Source organism: Malaclemys terrapin, chromosome 11 (genome assembly GCF_027887155.1).
Source record: "Malaclemys terrapin pileata isolate rMalTer1 chromosome 11, rMalTer1.hap1, whole genome shotgun sequence".
In the NCBI taxonomy this organism is placed as follows: domain Eukaryota; kingdom Metazoa; phylum Chordata; order Testudines; family Emydidae; genus Malaclemys; species Malaclemys terrapin.
Window position 1 is genome coordinate 63,806,260 of NC_071515.1, and position 21,306 is coordinate 63,827,565.

General features: G+C 41.5%; 1 protein-coding gene across 1 annotated transcript in view; it reads right to left on the minus strand.

Annotated features, from left to right (window-relative positions):
- SLC35F5 (solute carrier family 35 member F5) overlaps nt 1–20,372 on the minus strand; it is a 61,262-nt gene extending 40,890 nt beyond the window's left edge. The window contains exons 1-6 of the mRNA XM_054043229.1: nt 20,075–20,372; nt 18,572–18,640; nt 16,534–16,606; nt 10,243–10,322; nt 5,071–5,212; nt 3,925–4,068 (exon numbers count right to left, since the gene is read on the minus strand). Coding sequence (XP_053899204.1) covers nt 3,925–4,068; nt 5,071–5,205 — 279 coding nt within the window. The 5' untranslated portion in view covers nt 5,206–5,212; nt 10,243–10,322; nt 16,534–16,606; nt 18,572–18,640; nt 20,075–20,372. The remainder of the gene's footprint in view (nt 1–3,924; nt 4,069–5,070; nt 5,213–10,242; nt 10,323–16,533; nt 16,607–18,571; nt 18,641–20,074) is intronic.
- Nucleotides 20,373–21,306: the final 934 nt, after the last annotated feature.

Here is a 21,306-nt window from a genome sequence, read left to right on the forward strand (position 1 = left end):
AATTGTTTGGGACCTGAAAAAGCAGGAAAGCTTGTTTTTCTTTTCCAGATTATGAACAAACAGGAAAATGAAGGTGAAGATGACTGAATTAGCTGCAGAAGCCAATATTTTAAATTTCTCGTGTTAACCTCACTGACATAGTCGATTCAATTTGTTTTTTCTTTTAATTTTTTCATTTAACTTGTTTTAGTTAAAAACAATTTTAACAAAAAAAGGCCTGATTTTAAAAAACTTAAATGTTTAACTAAATTCATATGCTTATTTTGTTAAAATATTGTATGTTTGCTGTTGAAGAAAAGAAAAATCCAGAATTGTTAAACAAAACAATTTAAATGTCTTTCTACGGAGCACATTTCAAAAAAAGTACCAGAAAGATGTAAAAAACTTTTGAATGTTGTTCACCAATTTTTTTAAAAAGCCCCAAAAGACTATTTCCCAGACACAATGGAATACATCGTTTACCTAACTAACAAAAATCTATTGTGTTTTTCTCTGGTCCCTCCTTGTATCTAAGAGGAAGCAGCCAGAAAGACAGAAGAACTCTAGCTAGATCTACACCAGGGGTCGGCAACCTTTGGCACACGGCCACTGGAAGCTGCGGGGGGCCGTGCCTGTGTATGGTCAACGTAAACAAAACGTCTCGCAGCCCACCAGCAGATTACCTGGATGGGCTGTGTGCCGGGTTGCAGACCCCTGGATCTACACTATTCCACCAAATCCTACTCTTCAAGTTTACATCATCTGAGAGAAACTTATGCACTATTTTTACTTCATTCATAGATTATAAGGCCAGAAAGAATCATTAAATCATCTGGTCAGATGTCCTGTGTATCAAAGGTCAGTTACTGCTGCACTAAGTCCACTAACTTGTAGTGAACTAAAGTGTATCTTCAACAAAGGCATCCAGTCATGATATGAAAAACATCAAGAGATGGACAATTCACATCCCTTGGTAGTTTGTTCCAATAGTCAATCACACCCATTGTTAAAAATGGATTTGTCTGGCTTCAACCATTGGTTCTTATTATGCCTTTCTCCACTAGACTAAAGAGCCTTTTCATACCCAGTATTTTCTCCCCAAGAAAGTACTTAGACACCATAGATTCATAAATAGATTCAAGGACAGGAAGGAACCTTGAGAGGTGATAGAGTCCAGTCCCCTGCCCTCATGGCAGGACCAAATATTGTCTAGACTATCCCTGATAGACATTTCTCTAACCTACTCTTAAATATCTCCAGAGATGGAGATTCCACAACCTCCCTAGGCAATTTATTCCAGTGCTTAACCACCCTGACAGCTAGGAACTTTTTCCTAATGTCCAACCTAAACCTCCCTTGTTGCAGTTTAAGCCCATTGCTTCTTGTTCTATCCTTAGAGGCTAAGATGACCAAGTTTTCTCCCTCCTCCTTATGACATCCTTTTAGATACCTGAAAACTGCTATTATGTTCCCTCTCAGTCTTCTCTTTTCCAAACTAAACAAACCCAATTCTTTCAGCCTTCCTTCATAGGTCATGTTCTCAAGACCTTTAACCATAGTCAAGTTACCTCTCAATCTTCCTCTCAAACTAAATAGATTGAGATTTTTAAGGAAGGCACTTCTAGCTCTCATTGCACTTTTGTGGCTCGTTTCTGAGCGTTCTCTTGTTTTTCAACGTGTTAAAATGTTGAATGCTATGTAGTATTCCTGTTTAGGACTCACCAACACTGTATACAGAGGTAAAGTCACTTCACTGTTCCTACAGCCACAGATCTGGCAAAAAGATCTAATGTCAATTGTGTATGGAGCACATGTTCAGTTGCTTGTCCACTATGTCCCCTAAATCCTTTTCAGGATCACTGTTTTCCAAGACACCATTCCCCATTGTGTAGGTTATGGTCTGTGTTCCTTGCATAATTTTGCCTCTGGCCATATTAAAATACATTTTTTTGGAACAGGCCCAGGTTACCAACCCATTCAGATCCATAGGTATGACTGCTTTGTCCTCCTCATTATCTACTACTCTGTCAATCTTTGTGTCATCCACAAATTTTATTACCAGTGATTTTATATTTACTTCCAGATCATTGAAAACAATGTTGAATAATATCACACCTAGTACCAAACCTTGCAGCACCCCACTAAAAGCAACCCCATTCAAAGATGATTCTCCACTGACAACTTTTTAAGAGATCAGTTTGTAGTTCTTAATCTCTTTAATGTGTGCTCTCTTGCTAAAGTACAATTGTTTTTAATCAGAATGTTGCACGATAATAAGTCAAACACCTTGCAAAAGTTAAAGGTACCAGCATAGATGTAATGTACTTATTAACCACATCTGTCATCTCAAAGAATCAAATCAGGGTTGACAAGACCTATTTTCCACAAAACCATATTAACTTGCACTAATTATATTCCTATCTGTTAATTCTTTATCCATTGAATCCTGTATTACTTTTGCATTGTTTTGCCTGGGATTGATGTCAGGCTAATGGACATATAGTTACACAGGTGATTCTGCCTACTTTTTTTGAATACTGGCACAATATTAGCACTTTCCTAGTCTTCTGGAATTTCTCCTGGAATTGCTTCTATGCCTCTGCAATATGATGTTAGTTCCAGGTAGGGTTACCATATTTAAGGTTTTAAAAAAGGGGACATTCCACGGGGCCCTAGCCCCGCCCCTCCCCTGCCCCAACTCCGCCCCCTCCCCTGAGCGCCCTGCATTCCCCCTCCTCTCTCCCAGCCACGCGAAACAGCTGCCCGAGCACTACCGGCTTCACGGTTTGCCAGGCAGACCCAGACCCTGCGCCCCCGGCCGGGCGCTTCCCCTCCGGGGTCTGGCTGCACTGTGGAAGCGCCTGGCCGGGGGCGCAGGGTCTGGAGGTCTGGGGGCTGCCCGGCAAACCGTGAAGCTGGTAGCGCTCCAGCAGCTCGGCTCTTCAGCTACACAGAGCTGAGGTGTCTGAGGGGAGCAGCAGCAGCCACTGCCGCGGGGGAATCCGCCTGCAACTCGCAGCCTGCCGGAGCTGCTCAGGTAAGCAGGGGACTGGGGCAGGGATGCCGGCATTTTCCCGGGCATGTTCGGCTTTTTGGCAATTCCCCCCGGACAGGGATTTGAGGACCAAAAAGCCGGACGTGTCCGGGAAAATCCGGACGTATGGTAACCCTAGTTCCAGGCCTCTCATGAGAGTTTAGAGTCTTTAGACACTGAATTTAATACCAAACACCAAAACTGAGTGTAGAATATGCCCACCATAATGTGAGCAGAGTCTTTGTCTACAAAGTTGTTTAACAACATAAAACCCTACCCATACTCATTCTACCAAGTTCCTGAACGTGATCTCAAACAAAAGTGTCTGATTTTAGTCTCTCTAAACATGCTATTCAGAATTAATATGAAGAAACTGGATATAAAAAGTGACAAATCATAATGTTAGAGTACTAATTCCAGGTATAGACTCAATTGTACAACCTGCAATTACCATTTCTGTCTGTTCAGTTTGTAATGGTACTTTAATGAAATCAGTATTTGATTCACTTAACATCTGAAGTTTAGCTTATGTAAAGCCAGGTCTACAGACAAAGTTTTGCCAACACAGCTATGTTGGCAGGGAAGACACGGAGGAGAGGAAAAAACAAACAAACCGAAACTCTAATTGACACAGATATGACAGCAAACAGAAAAAAAAACAAAAAACAAAAAAAAACATGTAGATGAAGCTTATAATGTCAAAATTATTTTTGCCAGTAGAACCAATGTTCAGGGTGGTGGCTTAACTATGCTGCGTAAAGAATTTTTGCTGGCATAATGGGCATCTCCAATAGCGGGCCTTGCCAACAGATCTATCAGCAAAGTAATATACGCTAACCCTCAATTTCCCCCCCACCTTAAAACTTTGAATTATTGCATATCTTTAGGTTATTAAATTGAAAAATACTTACAAAAGCTGCATGCCTTCCACGAAACCCACGTGTACACTGTTGCCTCCATGGTTTCCAAACAATAAATCCCAAGAGGTATAGAACAAACATGGACGTTTTTGCAAAGGTACTGAAAAAAGGCTTCTCGTACTTCGAAAAAACATACTGCGGAATGAAAATAAAATAGTTATAGTCTTCATAATTACTGAGGAGTCATGTGACTTCTCAATTAATCAGTGCTTTTCAAGTCCAAATCAGCCCAGCAGGTTTTCTTGAAGTCAAAACACATACAACAAAATCTCAGAATTACGAACACCAGAGCTACAAACTGACTAGTCAACCACACACCTCATTTGGAACTGGAAATACACAATCAGGCAGCAGCAGAGGAAACAAAAACAAACAACCAACCAACCCCACAAATACAGCACATTACTGTGTTAAACTACTAAAACATTAAAGGAAAAGTTAAAAAAAAAGGTAAGGAAACTGTTACAAGGTAAGGAAACTGTTTCTGTGATTGTTTCATTTAAATTAAGATGGTTAAAAGCAGCATTTCTCTTCCTCATAGTAAAGTTTCAAAGCTGTATTAAGTCAATGTTCATTTGTAAACAAGCTGGAATTGTTTAAAAACTACAGTTAAGCAACAGTGATCTTTAAGTTTAGTCTATTAACAGCAACATTGCTTATTTTTCAGTATGGGAACCAATATGGCCATAATAATTTTCCCTAACAGGCTACTGGCAGTAGTTTCATAAAATCTGAAATGTAAAGCTAGAATGACAGGTTCATTATACAGACTAATTTTTAAGGATATAATTAGATTACCTGTTCCCTGTGGCAATAGTGGCATTTTTTAAACAGATATAATAAGTAAATCAGGTTTTGACTCCCTAACTAAAAAATAAAAATACTTGTTGGTTCAAGATACTGACAATTTCTAGATTAAACAATACCCTCCATAGTTAAAACAATAGCTCTTACATTGTGCTGGCTCATAGCACTGTTTAGCTACCTGGAGGATTCTGATTTTTTTTCACCCTTTTTTAAGATTAAAAAAATGTGTCAAGTAAAACTCTGTAAAAATGTGATCAGAGCTTCAAAAATGTCTATGTAATAGTATTCTCCCCCCTTATTTAAAAATAAGAAGCATGAAAAAATGCTTACTGAAGTGAGTTCTGAGGAGGCAACCCATATCACATCAACAAGTAGAAGAATGACAATTCCAAGAGCCATTCGCTTACGCTGAGTGGAGGAACTGCACTGGGAGCTCATTCGGTTCATGATAAAAACCCACACCATTTGTAACCTATTGAACATCAATACAGAACAAAATACAGATTTATAGATAGTGACTATAAATATAGTATATATAAATATAAAGGAAAGTAAGAAAAAAGCCATCAGTAGCATTTAACAGACATTACGTCTGTGTAATATGCTATTGAGAGACCCAGGTTACAGTCACTGTTCCGAAGCAGGGACTTGACACAGGTTTCCCAGATCCCAGGTTAGTGTCCTAGGCTATAAAGGTATAAGAGGGACCCCACAATCTCGATGGTTTTGTGAATCTAGACCCTTTGTTTTTAAATATCCTTTGCTTTTAATAAGATAAAAAGTTGAAAATGCCCCAAATCTAAACAAAATGTTTCAATTGACCCAAAATGTATTTTTCCCCCCCAACTTTTCAATTCAGCAAAAATTCCAGTTTGGGTTGACCTGAAATTAATTTTTTCCCCCAGAATCAAACAAATAAAATAAAAAAAATCAGTTATTCATACCGCATGAATACTGAGTACCTAGCTATCAAAACAACCACTGTAGACTAGGGGCAGTTCTACACTAGAAGTACTACATTGACGCAACTGCATGTTTGGTGAAGATGCTCCATACCAACATAGCACTGGTATGGGCAGCGCTTAGGTCACTGTAATTTGCATTGCTCAGAAGGGTGTCTTTTTCACATCCAAGTGACATAAGTTAGATAACTTCAGTGGTAGTATAAACCTGTCCTAGCTTTCAACTAGATGTGTAATATAAAAGGACATTAAGAAGACTTATGTACAGATGTATTTAAAACAAAATAAAAATCAACAGGAGAGCAAGCAGACATGTCTACTACAAATTTCAAGACAAACAAGTTTAGGTTAACACACAGAGGACCTTTGGCAATTTTAAAAAGTCCCTACCCAAGTTGCTACTGACAAGATCTACTTTATCAGGACTTAAGGATAAGGAAGAGATGAGCAAATTACTAGAATACCAAGAGTATAAAAGGATTTAAATGTTTAACTATGGCAATACTTGCTCATATGCACAGGAAGGAGCATGCTGATCAAATAAGGGCATTAAAAACATTGTCTAGGCTGCAAAATCAAGTCAGAAAATGCTAGATATACAGCTGTCCACACAAATTTATTTCTGCTGCCCTGGGCATATGCATCATCGTAACATCTTTAATTATATGATCACATACTATTTTTTCCCCACAGTACCCCTGCCTCATTCAGTACACAGGATGGATATACATGGCAACAGAGTAAATACTGCATGGCCAGCCCCAGGCTGTCACTGCAAATTCTTAACTTTAGCTTTCACAGTCAAGCGCTTGAAACATTCTTTTAACAGTTTTTCTGAAGTTGAAGAAGGTATATTGTAAAATATCATACAGGTCTTTTAAAGTGCAGGGAGAGTGAAATCAACCCATCTTTTCTATATCTTGCTACAGATGCCTTTGAAATCACAAGCTGCATTAGCCTTACTCCAAACAAAGTCTTATCTTGACCATGCCAGCAATACACATACATTTGTACATTCACCAAGGTGAGAGAAGGGGACTCAAGTTTATTATACAACTAAATCTACAGTTTTATGAGGCACTAAGACTGCCCATCAGTAGACCTGAAATTTGGCAAGACCTTAAGTTTTATGATTTTAAAAAAGTATTAGTTTAGAATGACAACATATTTTCTTTAAACTCTGAACAGGAAGTTAGAAGTCTCATACCTGGGACTATTATTGGCAGAAAGAAGTTAAGTACTCGCCAGTGGACCTTGGTAAGAGACATTGATTTAGCAAGCTTTATGCTTCTAACTGCACTTCTACATAAATAAACTTATTCTCAGAATATGTGTAAGAGATTTAGTCATGGAAAATTTCTTTCTATTTATTAGAATAAAAAGCTATACTAGTAAGGATTCCTTAATGAGCTGAACTACTAATTCATTAACTTTTATGTAGCAAATCCTGACTCTGGACTAAACCAAGACAACCTTTGCTGAAAGAAATAGTGTAACAAGATAGCTGGCCCCTCTCCAGTTTCAGTCCAGTTGTGTGCCCTAATTTGGTGTGATGTGGAGGGCAGGGTTGCCCTGGGAAGCTTTAAAAAAGTGACAGCCAAAGAGAAGAGTTCAGAATCCAAATTCTAGAGAGAGCACTCAGGAGAAAAACAAAGCTAAACTGAATGAGGGAGGGAATATCCCTGAAAGAGGGATTAGAGAGAGTTCCCAAGCTATGCAGTGGACCCAGATAAGGCTGTTGATAGTAGAAAGCAGGAAGGCAGTTGGGTGTTCACCTACAAAACTTCCGCAGGCCAGAGAGCCATGACCAGAGAGGGCTGAAGGTTGACACTAGCCAAGGGAGATGTCTCCTGCTCTTTGAGCTGAAGAGCCAAAGAGGGCTGAAGACTGGGGAGTGATTGAGTTGTGACCCTGTTGATGTCTCCAGGTGAGGGCTAGCTGAGAATGAAGCAGGGCAAAAAGACCCCAGCTAGAGAGGCTGGGGGCTCAGGTGTGGTGAGAGACACTAAAGCTATACTGAGTCTCCGCTCCTCAGGTTTCTGATATTAATTGCCTTGCCCAGTAAATCTAGTCCCACCCCTTCTAACTCCTGGTCTCCTTGTCAAGGCATTTCCAATCTTCCCCCACCCCAATTCCTTGTTACCAGTCTTCTTGCCCAGCCAGGCCAGTTTCATCCCCCACTCCCTGATCTGGCTCTCTCCCTTGCCTCTGACCTCCCATCCCCTGCCCACATTCCCCAAACCCGCTGGCTCCCTCTCTCCAGGCTTCTCACCCAGCCTCAGTGTCCTCAACTCCCTTGATTACTTATGCAAGTCCCTTTGCTTAGTCAGTTCCAGGTCTCCCGTGCACCTCTGCTCCTTGCCGCATCTGTCTTCCCTCACCTCCATATATTGCCTCCACCCCACTGGTTCCCAGTTCCACTCTTGTCCTGCCAGTCTCGGTCTCCCCCATCCCAATCCTCATCCAATCTCAGTTCTCCCGATCCCCTGTTTTCGCACCCTGTTCTTCCTCCGCCGGCTCCTAGACCTAGCAACTGAAACCAGGGTCTAATAATGGGAAGTGCTGGGTAACTTAAACAACAAGCACTGCTACCTGCCCCACTTATACTGTTGCCAGCACATGTTGTATACCTTTCCCCTACCCTCTGTTTGTATGTCTGTCTTTAGATTATGAGCAAGACATGGATCATTCCTTCACCTGTTTGGAAAGCAAATGGTTAGTGCTACCAGAAATAATTAACGATACAATAATGCCTAGAAGCTCCTGTCAGGATTGGGAGCCTCATCACACTAGGTGCTGAAGAGAATAAAGGGCTCTCCCAGCCTCAAAGAGCTTAAAATCTAATTAATATGCAAAAAATGGGTGTAACAAATAAGAAGAATAAGGAAGTGCAGTAAAACAACATGCTTTTAAATAGGCCCGATATGTGCACAGCCAGACAGTTATGTTTTTGTTGATTTAAACAGACAATTAAGATAAATATCAGAAGTCCCTGATGGCAATCCATGCAGCCATTATTCATTGGCAATTTCCCCATAAATAGTGAGCCTTGAAGAAGAATCCAAAAAATATGCAATGAATTTCCAGGGAAGATCAGGATAGGTATTCTCTACAAAAAGGAAGGTTGGAAAAAGCATGCAGTTGTTTGTGATGGAAGCAGACTGGAAGACAATAAAGACTGGAATGGTTGATGGAAGGGAGGGCTTGACATAAAAGAGAAAATGTGGATAAAGCAGATAGGAATCCACTTACAAAGGACCTGATGAGGGCCAGAAATTTTTATGTAACGTGGTGGTGAAGGAAAAAATAATTGAGGAATCTGAAGAGGTGAAGACAATACATGTTGAAAACATTGGGCCAGGAAGATGATCTTAAATAATATTCTAGGGCCAAGCCCTTTGCACAATGCATAGGCCAAACAGGACTTGTGTGTGGAGGAATTCAAGGAAGCCAGAGGGAAGGAATTTTCTCCTACACCCAGGCTGTTGACAGGTAAAAAAAAGTGGCTCTCAAGCTTGTATTGCAGCCTGAAGGCTACTGTAGCCTAAGGCTCCTGCATGCCTGCTTTGCTTAGGTTAGGAACAACCAGTAAATCCACTAACTGGTGGAGCCACTGCCCCTCAGCCATCACACGGCCTAGTCACATCCCAGATCCCCCTGCTGCTCCAAAGCACACAGCTGGTACAGATCATCCGAGTCTCTTGACCTACTCTTCCGTATCAGACCTACCCCACTTCTGTTCTGAAATCTGCTGGAGAGAATAGTGGAGGGCAGGATTTCCCCCTAAAGTTACTCTTTTAATATTTCAGAGGAGATCACAAGTTCTCTCGATTGGTTTATATTTTATAGATATACTTTAATACATATTATACTGCTTTCTACTCATGGTTAGTCATTTTAAGTGACACCAACTACAAAACCACTTTTGTCTGAAGGTTTTTTTCAATACTTATTAAAAGTAACAGCCAAGATCACCATAACTCTAAGAAATTAGAGAAAAAATATTTATCTTTTCAGTTTTCTTGTGCATTTGACTGCAATGTGTGTATTTAGCATCTCCACTTCCCCTATATAGCCAGTTTCTTGTTTTCTGTGTTTCACACTGCAACAAGAAAAAAAAAAAAAGCTTAATAGGAAAATGTGATTGAGAAATCTCAGTTTGCACTCAAGACAGGTGTAGTACTGACTAGACTGAAAGTTGACGGAGTCCTGTGTATCTATTCTGATTCTCAATATCAAACCCATGATTCTTCTCTAAAGCTTCGATACAAGACATCTTATAGCACTATGTATTTAAGCATTATTAAAGTTTGTAAAATTTAATATTGAATGCAAAGTATGTGAAGAGAAGATATTTTGGCTATCTTAAACTGTTGTACTATTTCAATTCTTTCACAATATGCAAATAGATTTTAAACCATGACTATTTGTAAAAAGGAAGTGAAAATATGCAGTATTTTGTTTCCCCACATTGAGAAAAACATGCTGAAATAAAAAAGAACGTTGAGAAAATAATTACTGATATTTATATTTTACATACCTGCACAATTTTTAAAAACAAAATAAATGCTTGGACTTTAATAGACTTCAAGCTGCCATTGTCAAGATGAAAGCTGTCTCCTAAAATAAAAAAATAAAATTTGAAATACTTTTTAACATATACATGTTCATTCAATAATAAGTTTTCTAAACAGAAAACAATGAATTAAATTGCAATATCAAAACTCCCAAGCCCTAAATCTTACAGATACAAATATAAACAATCTTAACAATTCAGTCCATATTTGAAGGTTTGAAAATCATTAGTAATATAGAGCATGAAGGTGAAAGAACAGTGTCAGGTGTGGGAGAACAACCCTTCTCATTTAAATCCCTCTTAATAATCCACAAATGGAAACAGTTTTCTCAAAAAGTTTAATTACACTGGCTCCTTCCTCTAGTTCTCCCAGTGGAGTTTGTTTTATGGGTCTTACATTTGGTGCAAAGACTATTGATATCAGTGTCTTGTGCTTGGGCTTAATAGTAATATTTAAACTACATAATAGAAAGATATGTAATTGCATGAATGAAGGGGAAGACCTTCATTCTTAAGTATAACTGAAATGTCCTTACTAAAAAATGTTTCAGATTCAAACACGATTTGGAAGAGCATGTAAACATTTTTAAAGTTTATTATTTTAAGGCTAAACTGTAGCAAAAACAAAGTTTTTCCTCTTTATAGCTCCTTTTTGATGAAAGACAATCACTCTCTCTCCACATCATGGTTCAGGTTCTCCAAAAATATTCAACAAAAAAACAGTTTATTGTATTTGGGGAGTCTTTTCACATCATAGATGATAGGAATTGCTACACTAGATCAATCACCGGTCCATCTAACCCGGCATCCTATCTCAGACAGTGGCAGACAGAAGATGCTTTCAAAGGTGAAAAATCCTGTAATTGATGAGTCTGAGTAAACAGTCCATAGAGAAAGTTTCATTTTAACTTTAGACATCTTATACTTTAAAAGATAGAGAATTCTCTCTCCATTTTTTTTTCTATCCTACCTAATGCTCTCCTTATCCACGTAAGTGCATAATCCTTTTTAGAATCCGATTAAGTTCTTGGCTTTAATGATACCTTGTGTCAATGAGTGTCACAGATTGTGTGTTAAAAAGAGGGAGCAGTGAAGAGCAAACTTTTTTTCCCCCCAACTCTACATTTCATCTTTAATACCTGCCAAGGGTGTACCCTCTAGCTAGCAAGGCCTACGAGCTTTTGTTCTTTCTTGTTCACAGTTTACCTGATGCTCTCCAGTTACATTGAAAAAGTGAATAAAAGAAGAACCAACACAAATGCAGGGCTCAATCCTGCAAGCAACACCCTTAATTCCCACTAAACTCCATCAAAGTTGACTGCCCAGCACCGTGCAAGTTCAGACTCTCAGACCTACAGGGTTTCTTTTCCCCCACAGAAAATACGTTCTGTTGGAGAGGCACTGCCTTTGGCCCACCAGGGACTATTGTGGCACTACAGCAGACCGGCAACTGGTTCACTATAGCAGCCGACAGAGAGGAGAGGCTGCATTCCCTACAGTGCCATGACTGCGAATCCAGGTGAGGAGGCACAGAAGATTGGGGGGGAGAGGGGGACAACAAAGGGGCTGAATGGGAGTGGGTCACATGATGACAGAGGATGGCTGAGAGAGGATACAGGGACACATGGGGTCAGGGGGAAGAAGAGTGGTTGAGTGGGAATGCAGGGACACACAGGGACTGAATGGGAGAGGCTAGGGATCAGCATGGGGGAGGGTCCCCAACTCCCTAACAATCCCTCCCCTACCCCCCATGCTGATTTTGTTCGTTAAAAAAAATATGTTAATTAAATTGGTGACTGAACTCCATGGGGGAGAATGGTATGTCCCCTGCAATGTTTTACCCGAATTCTGCCATATATTTCATGTTTTAGCAGTCTCGGATGATGACCCAGCACATGTTGTTCATTTTAAGAACAGTCACTGCAGATTTGACAAAACACAAAGTAGGTACTGATGTGACATTTCTAAAGATAGCTACAGCACTGGACCCAAGGTTTAAGAATCTGAAGTGCCTTCCAAAATCTAAGAGGGACAGATGTGGAGCATGCTTTCAGAAGTCTGAAAAGAGCAACACTCCAATGCAGAAACTACAGAACCTGAACCACCAAAAAAGAAAATCAACCCTCTGCTGGTGGCATCGGACTCAGATAATGAAAATGAACACACGTCAGTCCGCACTTCTTTGGATTTTTATTGAGCAGAACCCGTCATCAGCATGGACGCATGTCCTCTGGAATGGTGGTTGAAGCATGAAGGGACATATGAATCTTTAGAGCGTCTGTAGCGTAAATATCTTGTGACGCCGGCTACAACTTTCAAATTACATTGTAAACAAGAAGGGGGCAGCATTATCTCCTGCAAATGTGAATCATAGAACTGGAAGGGACCTCAAGAGGTCATCTAATCCAGTCCCTTGCAGTCGTGGCAGGACTAAGAATTATTTAGACCATTCCTGACATTCCAATGATGGAGATTCCACAACCTCCTTAGGCGATTTATTCCAGTGCTTAGCCACCCTGACAGTTAGGAAGTTTTTCCTAATGTCCAACCTAAACCTTCTTTGCTGCAATTTAAGCCTGTTGCTTCTTGTTCTATCCTCAGAGATTAAGAAAAACAATTTCTTCTCCCTCTCCTTGTAACAACCTTTTACATACTTGAAAACTGTTATGTCCCCTCTCAGTCTTCTCTTTTCCAGACTAAACAAACCCAATTGTTTCAATCTTTCCTCATAGGTCATGTTTTCTAGACCTTTCATCATTTTTGTCACTCTTCTCTGGACTCTCTCCAATTTGTCCACATCCTTCCTGAAATGTGGCACCCAGAACTGGACATAATACTCCAGCTGAGGCCTAATCAGAGCCGAGTAGAATTACTTCTTGTGTCTTGCTTACAACACTCCTGCTAATACATCTGAGAATGATGTTCACTTTTTTTTGCAACAGCATTACTCTGTTGACTCATATTTAGCTTGTGGTCCACTAAGACCCCAGATCCCTTTCCACAGTACTCCTTCCTGGGCAGTCATTTCCCATTTTGTGTGTGTGCAACTGATTGTTCCTTCCTAAATGGAGTACTTTGCATTTGTCTTTATTAAATTTCATCCTATTTACTTCAAAATGATCTGGACAAACTGGAGAAATGGTCTGAATTTTAATCCTATCCTTCAAAGCACTTGCAACCCCTCCCAGCTTCATATCGTCCGCAAACTTTATAAGTGTACTCTCTATGCCATTATCTAAATCATTGATGAAGATACTGAACAGAAACAGACCCAGAACTGATCCCTGCGGGACACCACTCATTATGCCCTTACAGCATGACTCTGAACCACTGATAACTACTCTCTGGGAACGGTTTTCCAACCAGTTTTGCACCCACCTTATAGTAGCTCCATCTAGATGACCTTCTCATAAATAAACTAGGGAAATGCAATGTGGGACAGTATCAAAAGCTTTACTAAAAATCAAGATATACCACGTCTACTGCTTCCCCGCTATCCACAAGGCTTGTTACTCTGTCAAAGAAAGCTATCAGGTTGGTTTGACACAATTTGTTTCTTACAAATCCATGCTGTTACTTATCACCTTATTATCTTCTAGATGTTTACAAATTGATTGCTTAATTATTTTCTCCATTATCTTTCCCGGTACAGAAATTAAGCTGACTGGTCTGTAAATTCCCTGGGTTGTCCTTATTTCCCTTTTTACAGATGGTCACTATATTTGCCCTTTTCCAGTCTTCTGGAATCTTTTCTGTCTTCCAAGACTTCTCAAAGATAATCACTCAGTCAGCTCCTTGAAATAAACTTGTTTGTCTTAGTGATTGGCTGAACAAGAAGTAAGACTGAGTGGACTTGTACGCTCTGAAATTTTACATTGTTTTGTTTTTGAGTGTAGGGGTTTTTTTGTACATAATTCTACATTTGTAAGTTCAACTTTGATGATAAAGAGATTGCACTCCAGTACTTGTATTAGGTGGATTGAAAAATACTACTATTTCTTTTGCTTTTTCCAGTGTAAATTCTTGTAATAAAAATAAGTATAAAATGAGCACTGTACACTTTGTATTCTCTGTTGTAAATGAAATCAATATATTTGAAAACATCCAAAAATATTTAAATAAATGGTATTCCATTACTTTTTTTAATCGCACGATTAATCGCAATTACTTTTTTTAATGGCTTGACAGCCCTAATTATTACTCAAAGTTCTGTATTAATATGTCCAGTAAGAAATCTATTTGTCAGAAACATTTCCTGAATCTTTGTTGTTGTGTGTATTGTTACAGACACACTTGCTGACAGGTATTTTGAAAGAAAATACCAAAATAATTGAAACTGTTGTGATTATATTGTGTAATTTTGATAAATAAAATACGCAGAATTTTAAAATATTGTGCACAGAATAATTTTTTGGCACAGAATTCCCCCAGGAATAAGATATGGAACATATGCTGAATGACTCTAATAAGCCAGGCTCAGAGGCACTTTCAGCGTACTTTGAAGATGAAAAGCTTATCATTTGTTTATCCATTCTGGAGGTCAGAGAGTCCAGATCCACTGTAGGCTGCTACCCACAGTGACCTAGCATGGACACTATACCCAATGGTCACTTTACATTTACTATGCAACCCTGTTGCAGACGGGCTAGCACTTCAGAAAGCAAAATCTTTTTAAAAGGTTAAAAAAAATTATACACATACACAGGAACTACCTTAACCTATGCTAGTGGTATCAAACATCTTGCCCACCTTAAGTATTTTTTCAGATGCATAACTAAGTCAGACTCTGCAGAACATGACTTGACATACTGTCTAAGTCTATGTCTACACTGCAGCTGGGAGGTATAATTCCCAGTTCAGGCAGATGTAAACGCCCCAGCTCTGCTTGAGCTGGCATGCTAAAAATAGCAGTGAGGCCATAATGGCAGAGGTGGTAGTTCTAGCTAGCCAACCAAGCAGCTATCCCGAGTCACCACACATGCCATCGCTGCAACACTAGTGCATGTACGTCTACCCAAGATGAGAATTCACCTCTGAGCTGCACGGTAGATGGACCCCTTAAATAAATTTGAGAGGTGCGAACTGCCTCATTTATACAGCTAGGATGATAACTCTACTACTTTAAAGCTAAATAATTTAGGTGCAGTTTTATGCTTATCTGATTTACGCACACAATAGCAGTAACTGTAAGTGACCACACCAGCGACCAAATAGAGGGGGAGAACAGACACTGGTCCCAAAAGAGCCCTCCATCATTTCCATCCACAACCCACTGAACTTGAATGCAACAGTTTACATTTTTAAGAATAGATTCTGTTCACACTTATACAGCTTTAGCTCTCATTTAAGTGCATAGGAGTTGTACCCCATGTAATACAGTGCAGAATTTGGGCTAACAATTTAGTTACTGCATAAGGACCATATTCTATCCTCTATCACTGCGCAAACCTGCCTTTGGGCTGGATTCCTACAAGGTTCTGAGCACTTATAACTCCATTCAGTGCCTATTATCATCAGTGAGAAACCCACTGAGGATTGAGGACAATTTAGCATCCTACCTTTTGACATCAGGGCCAAGAACAAAGATTAAATATGTAGTGCAGCGCTCTCACAGAATGTGTCTGAAACTCCTGCCCTACTCCTGCCCATACTCCTGCGGTGTATGCATGTTGTGAGATGGAGGGGGCAGCATGCAACAGATCATACAGTTTGTGTTTGTTTGTGTTTGTTTGTTTTTTTAAACCTGAAAGCAATTAAACAAAAGATATACTTCAAAATTGTGCTGAATGTCCCTCTTGTCTTAGTTATTTGGGGCAAAACGTACTGCTTGTCTAAGACATATTTATAGATTCCAAGGCCAGAAGGGACCACTGTGATCATCTACGTATAACAGCTGTGTATAACACAGGCCACTGAGCTTCCCCAAAATAATTCCTGGAGCATATCTTTTGGAAAAACATCCAATCTCAATTTTAAAATTTCCAGTGACAGAGAATACACCATGACTCTTGGTAGTAGTTCAATTATTCTCACTGTTAAAAATGTACGCCTTATTTCCAGTGTGAATTTGTCTAGCTTCAGCTTCCAGACATTGGATCATTTATACCTTTCTCTGCAACAGCAACAACAATAATCAGAATTCCTTTATATGTCATCTTTACGGTAAGAGTTAAATATGCTTCAGAACCACCTTTGTTAATAAACACTTTTCAACAGAGGCTGATAGTAGCCTAGACACAAAATAGTTTTCCTTACCATTTAGACCATATTAGGGCTGAGATTGTCATCTTGTGGAGCCATTTTTTTCAGCCAGTTACGTGCAGGTCTTCTACAGAGAGCCAAAAAGGAATGAAAACTTAAAAACACCCCTTTCCAATACTTTGCGAAGAGTGAAAATCCCAACTCAATGGTGCTTCCCCCCCCCCCCACACACACACACTAAACTATTCTATATTCTAGATCACTTAATTTTAGGTAGAGACACTCCGCATAAACAGTTGCTATTCCCAGACATAAATGCCCTTATTGTATGCAGTATTGTTGTAGCCACATCAGTCCCAGGATATTAGGCCGTGGCTACACTCGAAACTTCAAAGCGCTGCCGTGGGAGTGCTCCCATGGCAGCGCTTTGAAGTGCAAGTGTGGTCGTGCGCCAGCGCTGGAAGAGGTCTCCCAGAGCTGCAGGTACTCCACCTCCACGAGGGGATTAGCTTACAGTGCTGGGGCACTGTTTACCCTGGTGCTTTACAGTGCTGTAACTTGCTGCGCTCAGGGGAGTGTTTTTTCACACCCTGAGCAAGAAAGTTGCAGCGCTGTAAAGCGCTAGTGTAGCCAAGCCCTTAGAGAGAAAAGGTGGGTGAAGTATCTTTTATTGGACCATCTTCTGTTGGCGAGAGAAACAAACTTTCAAGCAGAAGTTGGTCCAATAAAAGATACTACCCCATCCCCTGGACATTTAAAATGGTCTCAAATGTATTTTCACTTGGCTACCTACATTTGGATCATTGGACTGGAATGGCCTTCCGCTAATTCACAAAAGAACACCGTTTTTACTAAGATACATACGCCAAAAGTGTATTTAGAAGGGTAGTAAGTATGTGTAATCCTGCAAGTGTCATTTCATTTGCAAGAAGTCCCATCATCTCTGACAGCAAAGCCGCATTAGCACCATGTTTCTCTACAGATTATCACCATTCTAAATTTATAATACAATTTAATAGTGAAGACAGAACAATATGAGATCTGTGAGAATATGAAATGATCAGCAAGCTATTTGATTACAAGAGAAGCCTCTTTATGAACACAAAAATTGGTAAACCAGTGTATATACTGCAGGCATTCTATGTAAAAGCTAGTCTAGCAGCTCAATCACAACAGATTGAATTTTTTTCAGTCTTCACAGTTTTGCACCAACACCACAATGTGGGCCAACATGAAAACAACAAAAAAAATGTACCTACTAATTGAACACTGCCTGTTCTCATAAGGCCAAATGCCAAAAGAGACTTGAAATATATTGGCCTCAGTGGATTCTTATTTCACTCACACCTATGAAGTATGTGGGTCATATGGTAGGATGAAGACACAGAAATTATGTTTTAGCTACAATCGGACAATGAATAGAAGTGGACTGACTAATCATTTTACTGCCATCCTTCCAATTCTAGAAATACCTATTAGACAGCCAGGACAGACATATAAGAAAATATGAGGGTACCAACCTCAGGAAGGTTATATAGAAATGGTCAGTCTTTGTATTGACTAACTCAATGGCACAAAATCAAAAGCAAAACAAACCAGCGCATTTTGTGCAAATAATTTTAAAAACATACAGGCTCTCTTTGTTGTTCTCTCTTTGTTTCTATTACTCTAAAAATTCACTTCCATAACAGTTGATCACCATACTACAGAGGAATAGCGGGTGGGGAGGACTTCCTTCAAAGCAAGACAATGGCAATCTTTAAATCAGATGGGTGGGACAGTTTCTGAGAGATACTGCAATCACTAAAGGCCTAATCCCACAGTCCTTACTCAAAGAAAACTCCATAAAAAGAGTAGACTCCTCTGCAAAAATCCCCATATCATGAAGCAAAGCACAGGTAACTGAACCCAAGTCTCACGTGCTGGTGCTGAGTATTGCCACTAGTCTACCACACCTGCCCAAATAAAAAATTAATTAAAAAAATAGAAGACCAAAATACACACAGGAAACACTTTGTTTTGAATTAGTTAAAATAAACTCAATTATTTTATCTCATGAAACACCTGGAGTCCACCAACAGGTCATACTCACTTGAAAACAGTACCTCCATGACATCAAAATGTTCTGTATATAAATAATAGTAGAGCTGGTTCCCAGTATCTAAAGAAAAAGAGGAATACTAAATTCTCATACAAGTGTCAGAAACATAAATTTTCAGCTATATTGTAATTTGCAAGTGTGAACAGAAATGGTATATTACATAGTTAAACACACCATTAACTGACAATTACCATGAACTCCACAAGTTTAAGCATTAGAAAGAGATCACACAGAAAACTTGTGTCTAGGTAGCATCTTCCATCTGGAAGAATCCTAAAACTTTACTGTCTTTAACTGACAAACCTCACACACATTTAACTTCACCCACCACTGAAGGGCAGACACCTTTGTGGCAAAATAGACAACTGGTAACATTACACAACAATTTTGGATAGGATATGTACAATATAAAATTAATACAGAGGAATTTTAGTTAGGAAGAACATAAATTACCCAAATGGAATTTGGCCCAAACATCAGGCGCTCTCACCCATACTTGTGAAAAGTACTAGGGAATCTTTAATAACTGCTCAGGACCTCACTTTTACCTCTCATCTGAGCAATGTTGTCCCCTAATAACATGCTGGATCATGTATTTAATACACACACATAAGGAAGAATATCAACTACTGAATTATCAGAAGTATGTAATCATTTCTCGGATATCACCTGTCCAATCCTGCTTAATAAGAGATCAAAAGAAATCAGCTTGAAGTGGGGTAGACAACTATAGAGCAATGGTGAGATCAAGTCCAGCACACTCTCCAGAAGTACTCCTCACCCTCATAACTGGGGAAGCCTTACAGTACATTCGGGAACAGGCACAATGCTGCATTTCTAGAGAGAGGCTTCGAGAGTAGTGGCTGGGTTCTGTTCCCTTCCCTCTCCACCCACTCACTCACTCTAGGGATGGGGGGAAACAAGCAGGAGACCCTTCCCCCCCCCCACAAACCCCCACTCCACAGTCGGGAGGCAAAGGAAGAGGCAGCCCCCCCCACACACACAGCTCGCTGCTCTGGGGATGGGGGGAGGGGAGATGACCTCCCTTCCCTCGCGCGCACCCCCCCCGAAATAGAAAGAGACGGGCCCCTATTTCCCACCCCACCCTGGTGATGAGGGAGAGGAGACAGCCCCCCCCCCCCGAAAAGTGGATGTGCAGGGGAAGCTAAGCCCCCACCCAGTGGATCCCGGGGCAGAAGGAAGGGGTTCCCCCCTCCCACGCAGGTGACAGTGGGGGGAGGGGGAGGCGGTGGCGGCGAGTCTCCCCCCGGAAAGGGAGGCCGGTCAGGGGAAGGCGGCGAACTCTCCATACAACCACGGGGCATGCTGGGCACCGCCCCCACTCACTCATGGACGGGGGGGCGAGAGGACGGCGAGGCTGGTCCCTTCCCCACGGACACTCCAGACCAGGGTTTAGTGGGGGCGCCCCGGAGACGGGGCATCGGTTCCCCGTTGGGTTCAGGGCCGGAAGCCCTTGGTCGGTCTCGCCGGTACCTGTCTGCGGCAGGGCCCGACCCCAAAGCCCCTCCGTCCCGCTGCACAGCCCGCTCCGCTCCTCTCCTCTAAGATGGTGGCTGGTCCGGAGTCCAGGCTAGGCCGCGGAAAATCCATCCCAGAGCCAGCGAGCGAGAGCCAGCGCCCCCCACCGGCCAGCCGCGCCGGGCCTCCATCGAGCTGCTCGGAGAGCCACTCGCCGTCCTGCTGCCGCTCCCAGAGACGCAGACGCGGCGGCGAAAGCAGGGGTTGGTGACTGGTGGGGCGGAAGCGGAAGTGGGGGGAGGAGAAGGCGGAAGGGGCGCGGCTGGCGATTGAAGGGTGTGAGGGGGGAGGGGGTGGGAAGGGTTATGCGCCAGGGGCGCTCCGAGAGAGGGAGCGGCGTGGTTGGGCGGGAGCAGGGGGGGGGAAAGGGGACGGAGGAGGATGTGGGAGGGGTGCGAGTGACTTGGTGGGGATGGAGGCCCTGCCCCATGGAGAGCACCGCCGAGATTTGCGCTTAGTTGGCTGTAAAGTATATAAGGCATTGGGCCGGGAGTCCTCCAGTTTTGTGTGCTGGTTTCAAGGTTAGGCCCTGTTGCAAAAGTCGGCGCCAGTCTTGAAAATCCCCTGCTCCCCATAAAAAGTTCTGTCATTTATGGACAGCCCCTGAGAGCTGAAAGAAAAATCCCTTTGAAAAAAAGACTTTAATCATCATTTTTTAATGTTAACAATTGTTTAATTTTTTGCCAACTAAATCCAATCCTTTTTCATTCAGCTGCTTGTTTGGCACATATTATTTACAAAAACAACAATACCTTGTGGTATCTTTGAGACTAACACATTTATTTGGGCATAAGCTTTCGTGGGTTAAAATAGGGTTACCATATGTCCGGATTTTCACGGATATGTCTGGCTTTTTGGTCCTCAAATCCCGGGTGGGGGGGGGAATTGCCAAAAAGCCGAACATGTCCAGAAAAATACTCCCAGCTTTGTTTTGCTGGCATCCCTGCCCCAGTCCCCTGCTTATCTTAGAACGGCTCCGGCAGGCTGCGAGCAGCAGGCGGATTCCCCTGTGGCGGCGGCAGCTGCTGCGGCTGCTGAGGCTCCCCCCAGACACCTCAGCTTTGTGTAGCTGAAGAGCTGAGCTACCCAAGCGCTACCGGCTTCACGGTTTGCTGGGCAGCCCCAAGACCTCTAGACCCTGCGCCCCCGGCCGGTCGCTTCCCCAGCGCAGCCGGGGCCCGGGAGAG